The 24,213-nt window shown below is 35.2% G+C and overlaps 1 protein-coding gene across 1 annotated transcript; it reads right to left on the bottom strand.

The window, feature by feature from the left end:
• Positions 1-11,434: 11,434 nt before the first annotated feature.
• On the bottom strand, positions 11,435-17,239 carry LOC101689590 (olfactory receptor 5AC1-like). Its single transcript, XM_004773029.1, has 2 exons — positions 17,191-17,239; positions 11,435-12,372 (listed from the first exon to the last, which is right to left on the bottom strand). Exons 1-2 carry the CDS (start codon positions 17,237-17,239, stop codon positions 11,435-11,437), a joined length of 987 nt encoding a protein of 328 aa, XP_004773086.1.
• Positions 17,240-24,213: the final 6,974 nt, after the last annotated feature.

The following is a 24,213-nucleotide window of genomic DNA, read 5'->3' as shown; positions in this document are numbered from 1 at the left end:
ATTCTTAATAGATGGTCTCTGAAATTAAATGTGTAAATGAAAAAGAATATTCATTAATGATTTATAAAAGACAGTTCAGTGAGGGTAATTGAAATAAAACCATACACTAGCTTGAAGGCACTTCAATTTTATTTCCTCTAATATGGCAACTATTGGGGGGAATTTTTATATTGCAAAAATATAACTACTTAAGTTCAAACTATGTACAAGATAAACAGATTTAGAAGATAAGAAAAACATACTGAACATGAGCAAGTTCTGTGTATAGGACATTAATGCAGCATGAAAAGTAAAAATGTTAGAAAGGCCTGGATCATCAAGTGATCAGTTCCCTGTGAAACATCTTCAGCTGTGTCCTTCAAACAATAGGCTGGGACTGAAAGCTTTTAAGAAACGGAGTGTCATCCTCAGATGTTTATTAAATTAAATATTTGGTTGTAGAAAATGGGCTGAAGGGAGAGGAAACTAGAGGAAAAACACTAAACAGGAAGCCAATATTATTGTCCAGCAATTCCCAAACCAAATTATACAAGAAAATTGGCTAGGACAGTTTTTGTACAAAATATAGGTTTTGAGATATTACTATACAAATTGATTGAGAGCTCATGAATTGGTTGGAATGATGTGCATTTTATAAAAGCTCCCGGGCTGCTTGAACAGCATGTGCAGTTCTTGGTCTGTGTGCAATATGACACTGGGAATAAAGAGGGGACAAAGAAGTAGCTCAAAGTATATCAGAATGTGCAGTCAATAAAACTCAGTGACATAATAAATGTGAAGGGAGTTGGTCGGTGTAGAAAAAAGAAGACACTTGGTGCTTGGGTAGATGGTTATCAAGCATTGAGATTGAGGACTCAGGTGTGGCAGGCAGTTTTTTCAAGGAGCATTCGAAAACACCCAGGTGAAATGCACTCAGCAGAATAGTTCTATAGGTGCTTAATAGAAATGATGACTTGGGAGTCATTAGAGTGACTAAAGGCATAGTTTTGTATGACCTATCCATTAAAGTGTATAAGGTAAAAGAGAAGGAGGAGAAAGAAACTTGTGGAAGTTAAAGAGATTACAAAATGGATATACATCATGTATGCATTGGCTAACATTTGATCATCTATTCTACCATATGACTCTTGGTGGCAAACAGAAGCTGTCATTAAGTCCAGAAGCCAAAAGTTCTATAAACTGACTTTTCCATCATAGAGGACTTGCTGTAGGTTTGCCCATAAAAGTCACCTATGCTGGATTTTGTAAATGGAGAGAAGGGGACAAACGGCCAGGGGGGAAAAGGAGAATTTGGGTTGTGAAGTCAACCAAGGAAACAATATCATGACCCTAGAAAATGTATCCTACACCTCAATGGTGTAGGCATATCAAAGGAAGCTGTTGCGTCTGCATCTAGTAGCAAGCACAGCAGCTCTTAGCGAGCTAGATAGACTAGGACAGATTTTGGCTGTTTCACAGACTTTCTTGCATTGTGTTCCTGCCCATTTTTCCAGTGGGTTTCTCCAGTCCCCTAACATTTTGACATGAAAGCCAATTTCCTTTCAATTAACTCTTTTTTTTTTTTTTTTTTTTTTGACAACCAAGAGCTCTGGCTTACAAAGTGAGAAAAGGGAAAAAACGGAAGAGAACACTGAGCAGAGTGGCCAGAGATGCATGAAGGAATTGGAAAGCTGAGTGTTGCAGAATTAAAGGGAGAAAAAAACCTCAACCAGGACAAAGTGAAGTACAGTGCCAAAAGTGAAATAAGTGCTCTAATGGAATAGGAGAGAGCAATGATCATTAAGTGTGGGAATTAATAGATTCCTGGTGACTTGTGTGAGAGCAATGTCCATTTTCTGATGGAGTTGAGGTCAGAGAGCAGAGAGGAGAATGGGAAACATGGGGCACAACAGTGAGGAGAACGAAATACGGTGTGCTGAGGAATGTGGGGTGGAGATGGCAATCAGCTGCTGTCCACTGAGTATCCATGGTGTTTTTGTAGGTGGATAGGGATTGGAAAAGCCAAGACATGAAGAGAGAGAAAAAGGAAGTATCAGAGAAAGGCTGAAGATGAAACTGGGGGAAAAGCTCAGACACTCCAGGTAAATATTTGTCTTAACTGTGGTTTTCATTTCAGTAGTGGGCACGATTTCTTTTTCTTTCATTCCAAATTCCAACTTTATTTTTCTATGGAAAATGTGTATGAAATAGAGATTTTCATTTTAATATGAGGCTAGAAACTTTGTATTGGTCATAAATATATCAACATTGCTGAAAGCACACTCCACATTTAAAAGTCACTTTATTTTGTGGTTACTGTAGTTAGAACTGAGTTTCTCTAACTACTCTCATTTCATTTGAGAGCTCTTTCCTCTCCACTAGGTTTTAGCAGAATAAAATTGAGCTAAAGCCTGGAAGCTACTCCTAGCAATATAAACGACCTATGCCAATAATTGCAATTGGTAAATATATATTTATTTGGAATTGGTTTCCTTCCATGCAATCCCAAACTACGAGATAATTTAAAATTCTCAAGTGCAATCTGTGGGCCTTTATTAAGTCAGAAAGTAGAAAGGACACTGGAGGGACATTTTCTGCATTCTCGTACATGTATACGAAATTATTGTCAAAAGTGGGTGAGAGTGTACAAGGATACACAGGTGAACAGCTAAGTGTTTTAACTTAAAAAGTTAGAGAATGTGGTTAATTAAATGGAATAAACATTTTGAACAGAATCATCAGAGAGATTTCTTACATAGGAAACATTATGACCTAAATCCTTAAACCCATTTCTAAGCTGTCTGACCTTTTAGTATCAAAATTCATCCTACGGAGTCATTGTCATTTTACTAGCCAGATAATTAAATACAATTAAAGATTACAGTCAGTCTTAGAGCTATTTTGCTTACCAAGATTTACTCACAATAACAAAATATTATTAGATTATTCATTATTTGTATTCTTTTCTTTTTTATTTCAACTTTTTATTTAACTTCTGGGTAGTTAAAATATAGTATAATACTAGTTGTTTTCCATTTTCAACCTGCTATTTGGTCATCTTATAAACTAAATCAAAATTATTTCTAAATGTAACAGTATTTTCAGCTTTCTATAAAAAATGAGGAGTATTACATAAATCAATCCCTTACCAATATTTGTTAAGACATTGTGGAAATCCTTTCAGGGTTAGGCTTTCTCAAGTAGAAAAAAAGTAAGAGTTGGACCAGAATGACAGTAGCACCAGCAGCAATTCTTTGCACACCGATTCATTCTGGAGGCTTCATTTACCAAAACAGCAAAATGTTGTTTATATAAATCTGCTTTGAATGCAAAAGTCACCAAGTTGTACAACTGTGTGCTTTTACCAGAAGAGGAAGGCGTGAAGAATTCCTAATGGTTCCCTTTAGGACAAAACCAAGCTGTTCTTCTGGGCATTGCAGATTAGAATCTGTATGAAAAGTCCACATGTCCCACTGGGCATTACAGCCTGCAAAATCATAATTATGTCATGTATACAGTTCTAGTTGTAACAGTTTAATTTGCACACTATATCATTACTTTCCACCACAAATGAAATTTTTGGCATGTTATGCAAATCAATTTAACTATAAAATAGTTGTTATTCTAATTGCTTTGATGAATATGTTCTTGTCTGAGCTAATCATACATGATTTATTGAGGCCAGAGTTCTAGGTTCCCTTCAGGAGCCAAGGAAACTTGTCCCCAAGGAAAGTTGTCCTCATGCAAACTGCAGCTTACATTCCAGATCTAGACCTGACTCCACACTCTAAGCTGAAATCTGATGAAAAATCCTAGTAGGCAAAGGTCAGGGGAAGTGCAAAGGGAAACAAAGATAAGGCACCACAGTTGAGAGGTACCCTAGCTCAGTGCTTCTCAAAATTTAATGCCTGTGAATCTCCTAGAGAGAGAGCTTGTTAAAATGCAGATTCTGTGTGAGTAGGTCTGGGTGAGGCCTGAAGGTCTTCATTTCTTATATGGTGATTGCTGCCTCTGGATTTGTGTCATCCACAAGGCTTTTGTACTTGTAGGGCCTAGATTTTCAGAGGGCCCATATCATGGGAGAAGAACTGCATTGTAAATGTAGCTGGCATATTAGGAAAGTAGCAGACAAGAGCCAGTTGGGATCTGGGAGGCCAGCATATATGGATCACAACGGACTTTGGAGGATGGGTTAGGGGCTTTATTTTTTTAACCTAATATAATGGAAAACTATTGAGCGATTTAAAAGTTGGTTCAGATTTGTTTCTTGTTCATTACAGAGAAAGTTACTAATGAACATTTATTTAGAAAAATAAAACTTAATTTAACTGTTTATGATGATTTGATATCTTTAAAAAAATTAACATCCAGTTGCATCATGGCTACCAACATAAGCAAGGAAAAGAGATGTATTTTTTGATAGATTTTTTAATCCATTTTCCTGGATTTCCAACATTCTTTAGAATGTTAACAGTGAACGGTGCCTGGGTGGCTCAGTGGGTTAAGCCTCTGCCTTTGTCTCAGGTCATGATCTCTGGGTCCTGGGATGGAGCCTTGCATTAGGCTCTTTGCTCAGTGGGGAGCCTGCTTCCCCCTCTCTCTCTGCCTGCCTTTCTGCCTACTTGTGATCCCTGTCAAATAAATAAATAAAATCTTTTAAAAAAATGTTATTAGTTAAAGGAAGTGAAGAAAAAATAACAGATAAAAGAAGTCACTGTGAATATTCTGCAAAATGGTTGAGTGTTTAAGCAGCATGATGTGCAGAGGTAGATTTTTTTTTTTTAAGATTTTATTTATTTATTTGAGAATCTGTACTCAGCTGGCCTGAGCTCCATTCCAAGACCCTGACATCACGACCTGAGCTGAAATTAAGAGTTGGAGGCTTAACTGAGCCACTGAAGTGCCCCCAGAGATATCTTTTACCATAACCAAAGCTTGGCTGAAATTTCCTGCTGCCTCAAATTTTGTGTCCTTATCTCCTAACTCATTTTGTTGCATTTCTATGAGTACAAAATGTGTGCATTGCTGCTTTTGGTGTTGATTGTCTTTTCAGTTTCAGCTATTTTCATAGGTAGTTTGTGGTGGTTCACTGTAGTTTTAATTTGCACTTTCTTCATGCAAATTCCTTAATTATGGTTAGCATTATTTTGTGCCCTAATTTGACTTCTGTATGCCATCTGCAGTGGTCTATTCAAATCTTTTGCCAATTTTTAATTGGATTATTTATCAGATTTTTTTTTTTAGTTTTGATAGTACTCCATATATCTGAATATGAAACCATAATTTATCAGCTAAATAATTTATACATATTTTCTGAAATACTCTCTTTTGTCATTTTATTTTAGAAATATTTTTTGAATAGCAAGTATTTTAATGAAATTAATTATCTTTTTTTATTTTGTGGATGGTGCTCTTGGTGTTGTATTTCTTTTATTATATATTTATGTCTATTATCCTTTTTGTGTATTCTCTGGATCAAAGTTCCTCTTTTGCATATAGATAGCCAATTTGTTTCTACATAATTTGTTGAAAAAACTATCTTTTTCTCTGCCAAATTACTTTTGCACCTTTGTAAAATCAGCTGTCTATATGTTTTTTTTAATTCTGGGCTTTATTCTGTTTCACTGATCTATTTGTCTATGTTTACAACAATATGACACTGTCTTGATATTGAAGTTCTATATGAAGTCATAGAATCAGGTATTATTAATCCTCTAACTTTGTTCTTTTTCAAGGTTGTCTTGACTATTATTATATATCCTTTGCATTTCCATGTGAGTAATAGAATCAACTTTATCAGTTCTATAAGAAAACCTCCTGTGATTTTTACTGGGTTTTTATTATATCTGTGAATGCATTTAGGGAGAATTGATAGTTTTTTCAATATTGAATCTTCCAACCCATCTTTCCATTTATTTAGGTATTCTTCAATTTCTTTCAGAAAAGCTTTTTTTTCTTTTTCTGGGTAGAGATTTTGCACATTATTAGTCATATTTACGACAGCTTTCATATGCCTTTAAGTGCACAGTGTCCATGCATACATATATCCACATGTTTGCAATAAGAAAATTTGCAGTATACATAGTTTTATGAACTGCTATTTATGCTTAATACAAAGAGAGTGAAAGCTCTAGAAAAAGGAGTTTAAGTCCTGCCTCTGATACCTCCTGCACTTCCTCTTTTCCTTCTCTTAGGAAATTCATTTATTAAAATAAAAGGATAAAGACTCCACCAAAAATATCCCTGATGAACATGGATATAAAAATTCTCAACAAAATACTAGCCAAGAGGATCCAAGAGTACATTAAAAGGATTATTCACCACGACCAAGTGGGATTTATTCCTGGGCTGCAAGGTTGGTTCAACATCCACAAATAAATCAATGTGATACAATACATTAATAAAAGAAAGGACAAGAACCATTTGATGCTCTCAATAGATGCTGAAATAGCATTTGACAAAGTACAGCATCCTTTCCTGATCAAAACTCTTCAAAGTACAGGGATAGGGGGTACATACCTCAATATCATTAAAGCCATCTATGAAAAATCCACAGAGAATACAATTCTCAAAAAAAGCTCTCAGCTTTTCCCCTAGGGTCAGGAACATGGTAGGGCTGTCCACTATCTCCACTGTTATTCAACACTGATTGCCTCAGCAATCAGACAACAAAAAGAAATAAAAGGCATCCAAGTCGGCAAAGAAGAAATCAAACTCTCACTCTGGAGATGATATGATACTTTATGTGGAAAACCCAAAAAAGCTCCACTCCAAATCTGCTAGAATTCATGCAGGAACTCAGTAAAGTGACAGGATATAAAAATCAATGCACAGAAATCAGTTGCATTTCTATACACTAACAACAAGACAGAAGAAAGAAATTAAGGAGATGTTTGTTTGTTTGTTTGTTTGTTTATTTATTTGACAGAGACATAGTGAGAGAGGGAATACAACCAGGGGGAGTGGGAGAGGGGGAAGCATGCTTCCCATTGAGCAGGGACCCTAATATGAGGATTGATCCCAGGACGCTAGGATCATGACCTGAGCTGAAGGCAGAGGCTTAACCCACTGAGCCACCCCGGTGCCACAGGAGATGATTTCTTCTTATATAAGCTTTGGTAGTTTGTATGTTTTCAGAAAATTTGTTTATTTCATCTAGTTGACAAAATTTTTGTACATAAAACTATTCAAACTATGTATTTAGTGTCCTTTAAACATTTATAATGTCTCTAATGATGTACCTTCTTTCTCTACAGATATTTGCATTTTCAGTCACTCAGTGACTTAAATATTTTCTTTTCTTGACCAGTTTTGTTAAAAGCTTATAAATTTTATTGGTCTTTTCAGGGAACAAGGTTTTTCATTTGATTGAGTTTTCTCTTATTTTTCTATCAATTTAATTGATTTCTGCTCTTAACTTCTAAATTTATTTTTGTTTGCTTTGGGTTCAATTTGTTCATTTAATAGTGTCAATGTAGAAACATTGAGCATTAATTCAATCCTTTTTTAATTTAAATTGAATTGGCCAACACATAGTACATCATTGGTTTCAGAGGTAGAGTTTAGTTATTCATCAGTTGCATATAACACCTAGTGCTCATCACATCACTCCTTTTTCTTTTTTCAATAAACATTAATGATATAAATTTCTCTATAAGCACCATTTTAGCTGTATTCCACGCATTTAAATATTTGTATTTTCATTTTCATTGTATTTAAAATATATTATTCTTCACTTGTTACTGTCGCTTTGATCCATGGATATTTGGTAGGCTTTTCTTTTTTTTTTTTAAAGATTTTATTTTTAAGTAATCTCTACACCCAACATGGGGCTTGAAGTTACAACCCCAAGAACAAGAGTTGCATACCACCAACAGAGCAATCCAGGCACTCCTAGAAGGATGGTTTTTAATTGCTAAATATATAAAAACTAATGGGTATCTTTGTCTTACTGATTTCAAGTTAAATTCTGTTATGTTTTATATTTTGCATTAATTTCATAATTTTAAATATTACCCAGAATATGGTGTCTTTTAGTGAACATTCGGTATGCACATAAAAATACTGTATATTTTGCTGCTGCTTAATGGAATATTCTATAAATATAATGTTAGTTAATAGTATTTCTCAGGTTTTTTCTACTCTTACTAATGTCCCCTCAACTCGTCTTATCAATTACTAAAAAGGAGTACGATAGTCTTATTCTCTAATTGTGAATTTGTATATATCTCCTTTCCATTCTATCAGTTTTTTGAAGCTCCATTGATCAGTGCTTACATATTTAGTATTATTTTGTTTTCTTGGTGAATTGAACCCTGTATAATTTTTCAATGACTCTCTTTATCACTGGTAATGTTTCTTTTTTTTTTTTAATTTTATTTTCTCAGTGTTCCAAGATTCATTGTTTATGCACCACACCCAGTGCTCCATGCAATATGTGCCCTCCTTAATACCCATCACCAGGCTCACCCATCCCCCACCCCTCCTTTCCAGAACTCTCAATTTGTTTCTCAGAGTCCACAGTCTTTCATGGTTCATCTGTCCCTCCAATTTCCCCCAGTTCACTTTTCCTTTCCTTCTACTAATACCTTCCATATTATTCCTTATGCTCCACAAGTAAGGGAAACCATATAATTAATTTTCACAGTTTGGCTTATTTCACTCAACATAATCTCCTCCAGACCCATCAATGTTGATACAAAAGTTGAGTATTCATCCTTTCTGATGGAGGTATAATATTCTGTTGTATATGTGAGCCATATCTTCTTTATCCATTCATCTGTTGAAGGGCATTCTGGCTCTTTCCATGGTTTGGTGATTGTGGCAATTGCTGAATGAACACTGGAGTACCTGTGGCCCCTCTTTTCCCTGCATCTCTATGCCCACTCTTGCCGCTGTTGTTCAACATAGTACTAAAAGTCCTAGCAACAGCAATCAGACAACAAAGAGAAATAAAAGGTATTCAGATTGGCAAAGAAGAAGTCAAGCTCTCTCTCTTCACAGATGACATGATATTTTATATGTAAACCCCTAAAGACTACAGCCCAAACTACTAGAACTCATACAGCAATTCAGTAATGTGCCAGGATACAAAATCAAAATACAGAAATCAGTTGCTTTCTTATACACTAACAATGAAAATACAGAAAGGGAAATTAGAGAATTGATTCCATTTACTATAGCACCAAGAACCATAAGATACCTGGGAAGAAACCTAACCAAAGAGGTAAAGTGTCTGTACTTGAGGAACTAGAGAACACTCACGAAAGAAATTGAAGAAGACACAAAAAGATGGAAAAGCATTCCATTCTCATGGATCAGAAGAATAAACATTGTTAAAACGCCTTATACTGCCTAGAGCAATCTACACTTTCAATACCATTCTGATCAAAATTCCACCAGCATTTTTCAAAGATCTGGAACAAACAATCCTAAATTTTTTATAGAACTATAAAAACCCCCAAATTGCTAAAGAATTTTTGAAAAAGAGAAACAAAACTGGGGGCATATGTTGCCTAATTTCAAGCTTTACTACAGAGCTGTGATCACCAAGACAGCATGGTACAAAAACCAGTGAAACAGAGTAGAGAGTTCAGATATGGACCTACAATTCTATGGTCAACTAATCTTCAACAAAGCAGGAAAAAATATTCAGTGGGAAAGATACAATCCCTTTAATAAATGGTGTTGGGAAAATTGGACAGCTATGTATGCAATAACAAAATCTGACCATTCTCCATACACAAAGATAGACTCAAAATGGATGAAATACCTCAACAAGAGGCAGGAATCTATCAAAATCCTAGTGGAGAAGGCTGTAACTTCTTTGATATCGGCCACAGCAACTTCTTTCAAGATATGTCTCCAAAGACAAAGGAAACAGAAGCAAAAGTGAATTTTTGGGACTTCACCTAGATCAAAAGCTTCTGCACAGCAAAGTAAACATTCCACAAAACAAAGAGGCAGCTCATGGAAGGGGAGGAGATATTCACAAATGACACTACAGAGAAAAGGCTGATATCCACGGTCTATAAAGAGTTCCTCAAACTCAATACCCCAAAACTGGATACTCATGTCAAAAAATGGGCAGAAGACATGAACAGACACTTCTCCAAAGAAGACATACAAATGGCTAACAGACACATGAAAAAAAAAATGTTCATCATCATTAGCCATCGGGGAGATTCAAATCAAAACCACATTGAGATACCACCTTACACCAGTTAGAATGGCCAAAATTAACAAGACAGTAAACAAGTGTTGGACAGGATGCAGAGAAAGGGGAACCCTCTTACACTGTTGGTGGGAATGCAAGTTGGTGCAGCCACTTTGGAGAACAGTGTGGAGATTCCTCAAGAAATTAAAAATAGAGCTTCCCTATGACCCTGCAATTGCACTACTGGGTATTTACCCCAAAGATACAAGTGCAGTGAAAAGAAAGGCCATCTGTTCCCCAATGTTCATAGCAGCAATGGTCACAGTCGTCAAACTATGGACAGAGCCATGATGCCCTTCAACAGACAAATGGATAATGAATATGTGGTCCATATATCTATGGAGTATTATGCCTCCATCAGAAAGGATGAATACCCAACTTTTGTATCAATATGGATGGGACTGGAGGAGATTATGCTGATTGAAATAAGTCAAGCAGAGAGAGTCAATTATCATATGGTTTCACTTACTTATACAACTCAACACACAGAAAATAAATAAACAAGGGGCACGTGGGCAGTTCAGTGAGTTGAGGATCCAACTCTTGATCTTACCTCAGGTCTTGTTCTCAGGGTTGTTGTACAAGCCCCAGTTAAAAAATGGGCAGAAGTCATGAATAGACATTTTTCCAGAGACATGCAGAGAGCCAACACAAATAAAAAGATGCTCAAAAAAATCACTGATCATCAGGGTAATACAAATTAAAACCGCAGTGAGATATCACCTCACACCTGTCAGAATGGCTAAATTTAACAACACAGGAAACAAACGGATGTTGGTGAGGATGTGGAGAAAGGGGAACGCTCTTACACTGTTGGTGGGGATATAAACTGGAAAAGCAGCAAGATTTTTGATATGCCGGCTCTAAGCAATTGTCTTCGCTCAGTCACACCAGCTTCAACAAAGAAACATGCTGTCAAATGTCTGCCACAATAAAATTATAAACTATTATATCTAATTTAGAGGAAATTTACAGAGTAAAAAAGCACAAATTCTAAATACTTAATTTTAAAAAGATGTTCTATTTTTCATAAAGAATTCAGTTCTGTGTGATATTAAAATCTTCCTCCATTGAAATAAATATCCACTGAAGTTGACTTTCATCACACAGCACTCAGAAACTACCCTAGACTTTGCCTTCTAGCAAAATTGTAAAGCCAGGGCTAATTTATATAACTTCAGATCCCTTGTATTTTGCAGAGCTTGAAAAGAACAAGTTTAAAATTTGCCTTAAGAACTATTATGTATTTATTATTCTCCTCAAGGCACCTATCACCTCTTTGTTTCTCAGACTGTAAATAAAAGGATTTAACAGGGGAATTATTATTGTATAAAATACAGAATATATTTTATCTTGATTTTCAGCTAGTCCAGACCCAGGACGCACATACATGAAGAAGAGAGTGCCATAGAACAAAGAAACAGAGAGCAGGTGGGCGCTGCACGTAGAGAAAGCTTTGCTCCTGCCCTTTTCAGACTTCTTTTTCAGAATTGTGAGGAGGACATAGGAGTAAGAGATGATAATTGTCATGAAAGTGATAGATTGTATAAAGACTGAAAATATAAAAATCAGGAGCATATTAACTTTAGGGTCAGTACAGGAAATCTTAAACAGTTGTAAAATTTCACAGTAGAAATAATGTATTACATTGGACTTGCAGAAAGTTAATCTAAATAATAAACTAACATGCATCATAGGATGAAGAAACCCAATAATATACGAAACACTTAATAATTGAATGCAGAAGATATTGGACATCACCACTGGGTAAAGCAAAGGTTTGCATATGGCTACATAGCGGTCATAGGCCATCACTACCAGAAGGAAACATTCTGTGTTGGCACTGGAAGCAAAAATATAAAATTGGGTGATGCATTCAACCAGGGATATCATATGATTGTTAGATAAAAAATTCATTAGCATCCTGGGAGTCACAGAGGATGAGGAACAAGCATCTGCAAAGGCCAAACTGCCAAGGAGTAAGTACATGGGGGTGTGAAGGTGGGAGTCCTTCCAAATGAGAAAAATTAGTCCAAGGTTGCCCAACATGGTAGTGAAGTAGATGACCAAGAACATCAGGAACAGGGGGACTTGAAGCCCTGGAAGATTTGTAAGTCCTGTGAGAACAAACTCAGTCACCTGTGTTTTGTTTCCATCAGATTCACTGAAGCTAATCACTGAAATGAAAGAATAAGAACACAGTCATAAAATACCATGAAAATAGTCACATTTTATTTGAAAATAAATTTATCTTCCCTGTTCATGTATCCCTTTTAATCAGAACATATACTTTTACATTTGAGTATTCTTTACAAACAATGTATATTTGGACAACTGTCCCTAAAAATTAGGGGGAATATATATGGTATATATATGGAATTAATTACTGTATAAGAGAAGTGGGCTTATTTTTTTATTTGGAAAAAATTATTATAATTTAATAATCATCCTCTAATTTTAAAATCTTTAAAAATAGAAATAGAATTTTTTAAAATATGCTAGGTGCACCTGGGTGACTCAGTTGATTAAATGTCCAACTCCTGATTTCAGCTCAGGTCATGATTTCAAGGTTGTGAGGTTGAGCTCCCCATGGGGCTCTGCACTGGGCATGGAACCTGCTTAGGATTCTCTCTCCCTCTCTCCCTCAGCACTTCCCCCAACTCACGTGTGCACCTGAGCTCTCTCTTTCTGTAAAAAGAAAAAAATTGAGAACTAAATATGCTAAAGATTAGTTATCAAAACCAATCTCATATATTCTAAATAAAGTAGCATCTCCCTCAAATTAAGAACAGATTGAAATGCTTACTTTGACCATTATTGTACGGTATTTTTTTTTAGAAACTGCAATACATCTAAGATATGAAAGTAATTTAATAAAGATATAATAAAATGTCATAATAATTGTAGGAAATAAATTCATTATTTTTCTAACTTTATATTATTATACTTAAAGAACATTATGACTTTAATAAGCACCAGATGAAGGATGAATACATATAGAATCACTAGATTTTTTTCTTTGCAAGCAAGGAAGAGAAATACAAGGGAAATATATCAATTATAATAACTGTAAACTTTAAAATACATTGAAATATTTTTAAAAATATGTGAGACCTATGTGAATTAAATAGTAAAAACTTACCAAAGAATATGATATAATTTCTAAAGAAATAGACAGCCAAAATATGTTCTCAGATATGAATACTTAGTATTATAAATATGTCAGTAGAATTCAATTTATTTTTAGTTAGAACCCTAATTGCTTTTTAATGTGATAGCATAAGCATAAAATTCTTATAAAATAAAGGTATTTTGAGACAAGGAAAATATGAAAGTCAAGTATGCAGTAGTGTTAAAACATAAGCCATTTAATAGAATGTAATGTGACATGGAAATAGAAAAATATAGTAGTAAAACCAAATAAAGACTCCAAAGATTGATTCAAGTGTATTTGTTGGAATTTAATATAGTACATGGATGATTTTTCAATTGAGAATGATGATTTATTCAACAAATATTATGACTATATTTGCCTATCTTGGAAAAAAGTAAGAATGGCTTCCTTTTCTATGCTTGCTTTAAATTGCAACTGGATTGTGGTACCTGAGTATCTCACTTAGTTAATTGTCCAACTCTTTCAGTTCAGGTCATGATCTCAGGGTCCTGAGATTGAGCCTTGCATCAGGCTCCATTCTCAGCATGGAGTCAGTTTGAGATTCTCTCTCCACCTCTGCCCCTTCCCCTGCTCTCTCTCTCTGTAAAAAAATAAATAAAATCTTGGGCACCTGGGTGGCTCAGTGGGTTAAGCTTCTGCCTTTGGCTCAGGTCATGATCTCAAGATCCTGGGATCGAGGCCCATGTCTACTCAGCAGGGAGCCTGCTTCCCCTCTCTGTCACTGTCTGCCTACTTGTGACCTCTTTCTCTGTCAAATAAATAAATAAAATCTTTTAAAATAAATAAATAAATAAAATCTTTTTAAAAATAAAAAATAAAATCTAAAATTGCTATTGGATCAAGGACTTCAAAGTAAAAAAATTAAAAAAAACTTTCTAAGAAAATTCATAAAATAAATATAATGAAATATATTACAAAACCTTTGACTAGGGGTGCTTGGGTGGCTTAGTTGTCTAAGCAGGTCATGATCCCAGGGTCCTGGGATTGAGTCCCACATTGGATTGCTTGCTCAGTGGGAAGCCTACTTCTACCTCTCCCTTTGCCTGCTGTTCCCCCTGCTTGTGCTCTTCTCTCTCTTTCTCTCTCTCTCTTAGTCAAATAAATAAATAAAATGAAAAAAAAATGACTAATATGAGAAAGCCATAACAAAGAAAGATAAAATATGGATATATTTAATCTAATGCTTAAATTCATGAAAATAGAGTATATATCAAATCTTTCACAAGATAAAAGATGAATAAGACTTTGGAAGAATATATGTAATTAATATAGGAGGTAAAATATTAGTATTTCTCAAATGCAAAGAAATATTATTTTTTGGTAAAAAATGTCAAGTAAGTCAATGAAAAAATAAAAACAGAATTGAAAGGGCAGGTCACAGAAGAATATGCCAAAACATTCAATAAATGTGGGAAAAGATGTTCACATTTCCCAATACTCAAGATGTGCAAATAAAATAAGACATTACTTTTCATCCCTCAGATTAGCAAAATCTACTGGTTGTCAAAATACAAAAAGGTCATTCTCACACTTACTGGTAAAAATGTAAATTACTAACACTTTGAAAAATAATTTGGCAATTTTTTTTAATTTTCAGCATAACTATTCATTATTTTTACACCACACCCAGTGCTCCATGCAATCCGTGCCCTCTCTAATACTCACCACCTGGTTCCCCCAACCTCCCACCCCCCCCCCCCCCACTTCAAACCTCTCAGATTGTTTTTCAGAGTCCATAGTCTCTAATGGTTCACCTCCCCTTCCAATTTCCCCCAACTCCCTTAGCAATATTTTTTAAAAAATAAAAATGCACATACTTTTCAACTCAGTGATCCATGCCTTCAATCCATTCTATAGCATTAACATATCATTTCATAGGGAGAGAAGTCTACTGCAGCATTGTTCATGGTGGCAAAAGACTGGAAATAATATGTAAACCGACAGGATGAAGCAATGGTTGAACAAATCCTGGTATAATCATACTAATCAATAGTATGGCAGTCATTTAAAATGTATTGCTCTACCACTTTTCTCAAAGTAATTTCCATAATTATTAGGAATGTGAGAAAAATAAGATGCAAAGAATTTTTTTAATATTATCCCTTTAAACACACCAGCAACAAAGTCTTAAAATTCCCACTCTGTATACCTATGAACACATCCACACATTTGCAAATGTGTATTTGCAAATAACTGTATGGACAGAAAGCCTGTGTGAAATGATAGACCTTAGCTTGTTAATATTTATTTTCTGCTATAGGTGATAGGAGAGTAATAAAACAAAGGAGGGAGAATTAAACAGAAGAATCAAAGAATTAAAATTAAAAGAAGAATTAAACAGAAGAGATCACAAGATATTTAGAAGGGAATGCACTTAGGTCTTAGATTCTTAGATCATCTACAAGAAAAAATCTGCCTGTAATTTGATGTGTATATTCATTGTTTCTCAGAGTAAAATGAATAACCCAATTTTATGTATTTACTTCATGCTGATTAAAACACAAAATTTTTACCTATTTACCAAAATTGTATTGTTTGCCTTTAAAATAGGTGCATAGGCAAGGTTTTTCTTAATGGTTCAACATTAGGGAGAAGAGTGGGTTATTTTCTATCTTCTCTGAGATTAGAACAAGAAAAATTTATCTTTAAAAATTTGTCTTTGGGGTGCCTGGGTGGCTCAGTCATTAAGCGTCTGCCTTCCGCTCAGGTCATGATCCCAGGGTCCTGGGATAGAGTCCCACATTGGGCTTCCTGCTCCACAGGAACCCTGCTTCTCCCTCTCACACTCTCCCTGCTTGTGTTCCCTCTCTTGCTGTGTCTCTCTCTGTCAAAAAAATAAATAAAATCTTTTTTTTAAATTATCTTTTAAAGTATATACCCTTGAGAAGCCGTGGAGACATAATACATGCAGCACAGAGACTGACTGAAATGTCTCCTCTAAAAATTGGCCTTAATGGACACTGATGGCAAGTCATTTAATTTCCAAGGGGGAGGTTTTGTTCTGAATGAGCCTACTCTGATTCCTTGACAACTTTAAACCCATACTTGATATACCCTATTTTCCTAATTAGTCAAGGGTTATTAAGGACTTGGATTTTTTCTATACCTATCTATCTATCTACCTATCTTTATATTATATATATTTATATGTGTGTATAAGTATATATATTTTTATATAGATGATAGATGTAGATATACACTCTGTTTGTGTGTGTGTGTGTGTGTGTCCCTATGAACACACACACACATAGATATATACACACATATACCCATTTGGAATTAAGAGGCTGAACAATATTATCAGTGGTGACTTTAGTTATTTTTTCACAATTCCATTAACAAATTAAGGAAGTTTAAGCAATATAACTTAATTGTCCTTAGCCTGAAAAATAAGTTTGTCCATAATATGAAATAATCTTTGAAACTTTTCAGTTATTATCATTATTTTTTCATTTGTCTCATTTTTCTCTTATCTTGTTACAATTAAAAAGAAATATCATATGTGTCTCTTCAACAGTCAAACATTTAGTCTCATGACAAGCATCCAGAATGGTTTATCCTGAAGAGAAACAGATAATCTCATAGGGTTGCCAGGATTTTCATTTCTGACCTGGATATTTCATTATCAAATAAGCAAATTGAAAACTACATATAATGGAAATTAGATCCTAGTGCCCTCGCTCAGTTTCTTTAAGTCTTTTGGAGAGTGAGGAATGATGGGTAACTTTAATGAAAGATGGTGGGTTTCCAAAGGAAAAAAAATGTAAATTTCCCTCTACCATACTTTACATTGTTGGGGCCAGTCATCTTTATGAATTACCAAACTGATGAAGCTGCTGGCTGTTTTCATGTCCACAGCTGTACTTCATCTTGGAAACTTTAAATGAAGAAAAGTGGAAGGTGCAGAATGAAGCAGTGATTACTTGGCAAAGATTTTCCTTGGAAACCTCAACAGTGGGGACATGTTTATTTGTACTCTTTTTCAAATCTATTCATGAAAAAGAAAAAAAAATAACTTTGGGATTCCCTCAGTGAAAGCTACCAATGGATTCCCTGTAGGACTCAGGTGAAGCTGTTCTACTGGGCATTGTGAGCTAATCAGGGAATAACACAGACACACCAGGTGTGACAATTAGAAGCACACTTTGTGTCAATGGAGTGCCCTGCAAGGGCAACTTGACAAACTGCCCCTGAGCAGTTTTTAGGTCATATGACTTTCCTTTTTCTTATTTCTCTTGATGTTGTCACATTCCAACCACCTGATAGTTTCTTTCAGTGTCTCTAAGACTAATGAAACTCAGAATGTAAAGATCCAAATTCAGTCTTTTCCAACACTATCACCAAATGTGGCCTCACCCTGCCTTCCTATTTACAGTTAATGGCATCATCGTTATCCCATTTTTAAAGAAAGAAACCTGATATTCATCCCTTGAAACTGAATTCCCCCTTGAAACCCTGTCAAAACTATTATCAAACCCATGGCTTTTATCTCCTTAATATCTGTTGTAACCATCCACTTCTCTCAAAAGTCTATCATCCACCTAGAATACTGACATAACACTTTAATAATCTATGTGCACTTTGTAGTATTTTCTCCTACCACTGTCTGCATTTGGGCCAATGTCACCTTTATAAAATACCAAATCACTAAGATCAGCACCATTCTCACACCCATGGATGCAACTGCATTTAAACTCTTAAATATAACTTATGATCACTCTTAGAATAAAGATCAAAATCTTTAAGCCTGTATATCCCTTCCCTCATCCTAAAACTTATCCTATTATCCTCTATACAAAAGTTCAGTCTGATATAGCTAATATATTCATTTAGGTGAATGACTCTGATATTTCAGAATTGATCTAAAGAGCTGAAATTAAAAATCAAAATTACAGTTAATTAAAAAGTTAAAATATCAATGGCTATCAGACACATGAAAAAGTGTCCATCATGACTAGCCATCAGGGAGATTCAAATCAAAACCACATTGAGATACCACCTTACACCAGTTAGAATGGCCAAAATTAACAAGACAGTAAACAAGTGTTGGAGAGGATGTGGAGAAAGGGGAACCCTCTTACACTGTTGGTGGGAATGCAAGTTGGTGCAGCCACTTTGGAGAACAGTGTGGAGATTCCTCAAGAAATTAAAAATAGAGCTTCCCTATGACCCTGCAATTGCATTACTGGGTATTTACCCCAAAGATACAGATGTAGTGAAAAGAAGGGCCAACTGTACCCCAATGTTTATAGCAACAATTGCCACCGTCGCCAAACTGTGGAAAGAACCAAGATGCCCTTCAACAGATGAATGGATAAGGAAGATGTGGTCCCTATACACTATGGAGTATTATGCCTCCATCAGAAAGGATGAATACCCAACTTTTATAGCAATATGGATAGCACTGGAAGAGATTATGCTGAGTGAAATAAGTCAAGCAGAGAGAGTCAATTATCATATGGTTTCACTTATTTGTGGAGCATAACAAATAGCATGGAGGACATGGGGAGTTAGAGAGGAGAAGGGAGTTGGGGGAAATTGGAAGGGGAGGTGAACCATGAGAGACTTTGGACTCTGAAAAACAATCTGAGGGTTTTGAAGGGGGGTGGGTAGGAGGTTGGGGGAGCCTGGTGGTGGGTATTAAGGAGGGCACGTATTGCATGGAGCACTAGGTGTGGTGCAAAAACAATGAATACTGTTATGCTGAAAAGAAATAATTTTTTTAAAAAGTTAAAATAGCATGACTTTTGTATGCAGTGTTGATGAGGAAAAAATTCAGAGTTTGTTTTTCTAATCAGTGTAATTGTAATTTTATTTTACAGATTTTCTGTACTGTAAAATAGAGAAAAAATATTGGGGCATCTGGGTGGCTCAGTCAGTAAAGCATTTGACTATTGATTTTGGTTCAGGTCATAATCTCAGGGCCCGGAGATTGAGCCCTGCTTTGGAGTTGCATGGAGCATGGAGCCTGCTTCAGATTCTCTCTCTTATCTCCCTCTCCCCTCTCCAGCTCTCTCTCTTTCTCCCTCTCATATAAAAAAAAAAAAAAAGAAGAAGAAGAAGAAGTAAGTCCTCCTTAAAAAGTGGCTGAATTGCCAGCATTTCTCCATCCCATTAGAACTCTACCTGACATGCTGCATCTGTGAGAGGAGTACACACACCCTTTTGTGATAAGGCTGACAGGGCTCAAGAAGCCAGTAGAAGTCTGACAGTGCCCACTGGTTGGCACTACATTTTCTGCAGTAATCTGAACAGGTCATAAGATCTTCAAACAGGTCATAAGATAATGAAAAACAATAGTCATAAACTTGTCCTTCCACTGTCTTGGACATAGTAAAGCATAACAAAAAAAATCTGATCTAGGTATGAGATAGTAAAATCCTGAGTTTCTGGAAGATAATAGGATTTATGGCTCAGCTGTCTTGAGCTGCAAAGGCTTCCTGTGAGAAATACCTGTGATGTAGTAACCATGAGATTCACCCAGTGAAAAGGAAAATTATGCTGTCTATGGGTAGTTTTTTGGATTATACAAATTTAATACCAAGGGCTTTATAGTTTCTTGTTAGAGTATTAACTCTTAAACATTGCATTATATTTTACTCTTGGCCACAGAGACTTTCTTACCAGTTTAGCCGAAAGCTTCATTCCCCCCACCCTCCTTCAGAATAACTTAATTCTCTCTTACTCAACCAGTGTCAGGGCCTTCATTCCAACTTCAGACTTCTGGTGTTGTTGACTTGTATCACCATTTTATACAAAACAAATCCTGGGCTGCACCAGTCTCCTGAATTCCGTTAATTAATGAAGTCTCTTTTGCTCAGGTGGTAGTGTGTTAAATATATGGAGGAAGCCTGATGTGTTGAAATGAGGATTGGAGTTATAAGGAACTGCCTCTGTTATTTCTGTGTCCTATAGCACTAACACTCCTCATTTGCAAAAAATGAAGTTGTTTGACTAAAGGATCCTAACTGCTTTACAAAGCTACTCTTCATTGTACCTGGAATTCTAAGGATTTTTTGCTTTTGGGGATCTAGGACCACTTAGGAATTAAAAAAGTAGAGATGGGAAAAAAATGTTCATTCTTTCTTGATTTGGCTGTAATTCAGCTCCCCCACCCCTTTTTTAGTGTATCATTGAGAGTGGCAAGGTAGAAATTTATGGGATAGATTTCCCTATGTAAGAAGCAACCTTATTCCTAACTACTAGAAGAAATAAAATATCCTTCTGAATAAGTATGTTCCATACACTGAGTTTTTAATCCTTTCTTCAGACCTTGGATCAATGAGAAAGTGACAGAGCAGCAACTTGAAGTTTTATTCTTCTCCCTGTAGCCTAGAATACTAATTGATATTTAACATATTGACATAAATTCACCCCACAATATTTCCATTGAACTGCTATAATTTTGTCTCAGTACAATGAAATGTCCTGGTGAAATCAGATCAGTCCACTATTGATAGGGCAGTTTTTCTTAATGATGACATTCATAGAAACAAGGTTCCATTAGGTTAGGTGATGGGGTGTGGAGGTAGATTTACATTTATCACCTAATTTTCCTTTTTCTCAGATTTCTTAGTATGGCTAAGGCATCATATTTCTTCATTGATAATGTTGTCTAACAGTCCATGGGCATGCCCATATTTAAGATCATGCATTCAAATATAGTTCAGCTCTTACCAAGTTACTCTAGTCAAAAATCTTCCAAGTCCTTATTGCAATTTGAATAAAGCCCCAAATCCTCAGCCATTCAAAACTTCTCCAAACTTTTTTTCCAACCTACCTTTTCAAGTCCATCTCCAAAATTTACATGCGCCAAAGCTACAAAAGATATTCAGATATCTTAGGGTAATGAACAATCTCTAATAGATAATTTGTTTTGGGTTTTTTTTTTTTTTATTTCACTTGTTTGTTTGAGACACAGGGGGAGGGGCAGAGGGAAAGGGAGAAGCTAAACAGGGAGTCTGACACAGGGCTCTATCCCAACACCCTGAACATGACCTGAGCCTACTGCAGACTCAACCAACTGAGCCACCCAGGTACCCCATCTAATAGGTAATTTGTGATGAATTCTAACATTCAACAACTTATTTCATACATGTCAAATGTCCATTATCATTTCTTATATCAGTTTTATTACAAATAGGTAATATTTCCTCTGCTATATGATCACTGATTTACATCATAAGATGACCACTCATCTGGTCCCTACAGAAATTTTAGTACTTTTGAGTAACTAGCCTTATTAATATCATAGTCTCAGATTTTTTTTTAAGATTTTATTTATTTATTAGGGGGGGGGGACAGCGAGCACAGGCAGACAGAATGGCAGGCAGAGGCAGAGGGAGAAGCAGGCTCCTTGCCAAGCAAGGAGCCTGATGTGGGACTCGATCCCAGGACGCTGGGATCATGACCTGAGCCAAAGGCAGCTGCTTAACCAGCTGAGCCACCCAGGCGTCCTAGTCTCAGATATTTTTTTTTAATTTTTTATTTTTTATAAAAATATATTTTTATCCCTAGGGGAACAGGTCTGTGAATCACCAGGTTTACACACTTCACAGCACTCACCAAAGCACATACCCTCCCCAATGTCCATAATCCCACCCCCTTCTCCCAACCCCCCTCCCCCCAGCAACCCTCAGTTTGTTTTATGATATTAAGAGATTTTTAACTAAACATGGCATTCATAGTGACGATATAAGCCATAGTCACATGGCCTGATCCCATGCATTATTAGGCATGAATGGATGTATATAGAAATAGAAAAAACAGAAACATTAAAAAAAATGATGAGAGGACTATAGATTGAAAGGTCGTGAATTATGTGACTTCTTGAATCCACTGTTGCCAAGGTGGTACCCACACATAATACCAACTGAACACCTAGTCCCACAGACCTACTTTGGGTCCAGTGGAAACAGTGGTATAGGAGGCACATAGAGTTTAATAGACTATTCTCCAGTATAAACACTAATTTATAAACAGAATTTTCTGTAAAAATATATATTAAGCAATATAGAAAAACTGGGTATTGCTATCTAAGAATCATATATAGGAAAGAAATAAAGAAATATAGCAGAAACAGAAAAACATCATTCATTTATTTAGACAAATATTATTGCTTTATTTTTCATGAAAATACAAGAATATAAATAACGAAGTCAAAAAGCATACAATAGATACCATGCTCTAAGCAAAAAAGCATAAAGACATAGGAAAATATAAGAAAGTTTTTAATCAGTCTCTCTAAAATGAAACATCATTATTAGAAGACCAATTAGAAGCACTGAAAATTTTCAAGTGGTTTGTAATGTTACTATAAAATAATTTTGGGAGTGCCTAGGTGGCTCAGTCTATTAAGCCTCTGACTCTTGATCTCAGCTCAGGTCTTGATCTCAGGGTCCTGAGTTCAAGCTCCACATTAGGCTCCACACTGGGCTTGGAGCCTACTTTAAAAAATAATAATTTTGTACAAATAGTAATTCTAATAATGATTTTTTTCAATGATATTATCTGTCAGAATAAAAGTGGCAACTAATACTTATCAGAAATTTTTAACTATTTGTGAAACTTATTGCTAGGTATTTGTCTATGTGCTTAGACAAATATTTTAATGTTAGCAGGGAGGATACTTATTTAAAAGTACTTTTTTAAGTGGCTGTAATTACCTTAAAATGCTATCAAAACTTTTGTTTTTAAAACTCATGAACTTGATATTATTTAATCACAAATAATAAAAAATCTTACATAAAAGTCTTACAAAGCAAGAATAATGCAACTGGAAATGGTTTGGTTTTATGAAAGACTTTTAAAAGACTACATCTGCTTCAGTTTCCAAAAGTGCTATTATTGGAGGTAGAGTTCTCATGCGTTTACTCATTCAATTATTATCTACTGAGATGATGATATAATAGTAAATGCAACTGAAATATTGCTTATAATAGTAAATGCAACTGAAATATTGCTTATAATAGTAAATGCAACTGAAATAATAAAAACCATACATTCTGACAAACTATCTGGGTATTTAGAATACTAAATTACTTAATGTCATCAACCATATTTTTATGACATAATCATATAAAGTTTACACATTTTCCATTTTTTCAATAAAAAAATGTATTGAATGTTATCAATATGCAAGATGTCCTATTAGGTATTGTGCTTATTTAAATAAAAATTGAAAAATAGTAGGAACATTTTATTTGAGAAACAAATATTCCTCTCTCATTTTATTAGTCCACCTTAAATTTGTTTCTTCTGCTGTATAAAAAGAGATTTAGCAGAAATTTGCAATAATGTACAGCAAAGAATACATTTTGTCCTACTCTTCATCTGGGCCAGATTCAGGACTCCTGAATCTGAAAAAGAGCATTATAGTAGAACAAGAGAACAGTGAACATACTGGCACCACTGTGGGGAAGGCATAGCTTCAGCCTTTTTCATAATTCTTTTTCAGTATGGCAAAGAAGACATGGATGCAAGAGACTTAATTGTTCAGAGGAACGAAATTTGAATAGAGGCAGAAAACGAAAAGAATCAGTGCATTAATAGATTCATCTTTTTGGAAATTTTATATGACAACAAGATTTCAAAGTAGAACTGATGTTTTATGTTGGACCCATAGGCAGTTCACATAAGTGAAAATTCCATATGAACAATGAGAGGCAGAAAGTAAAAGAAAAAAACAAAATGTGAAATACTCAGCAACTCATTCAGTTTGGAAGTAAGCACAATATAAAATACAAATGCATACAATATCAATAATAAAGCTAAAATGAAATCAACAAATTCAGCTCTAAATATAAAAACCAGAAGAAAAAAAAATTATGAGGACCAATAGAAA

The sequence above is a fragment of the Mustela putorius genome, unplaced genomic scaffold (genome assembly GCF_011764305.1).
Source record: "Mustela putorius furo isolate JIRA1106 unplaced genomic scaffold, ASM1176430v1.1 tig00003834_pilon_pilon_pilon, whole genome shotgun sequence".
Classification (NCBI taxonomy): Eukaryota; Metazoa; Chordata; class Mammalia; order Carnivora; family Mustelidae; genus Mustela; species Mustela putorius.
Note: the sequence above shows the minus strand (reverse complement) of the source record. Positions and strands in the feature narration are given on the sequence as shown.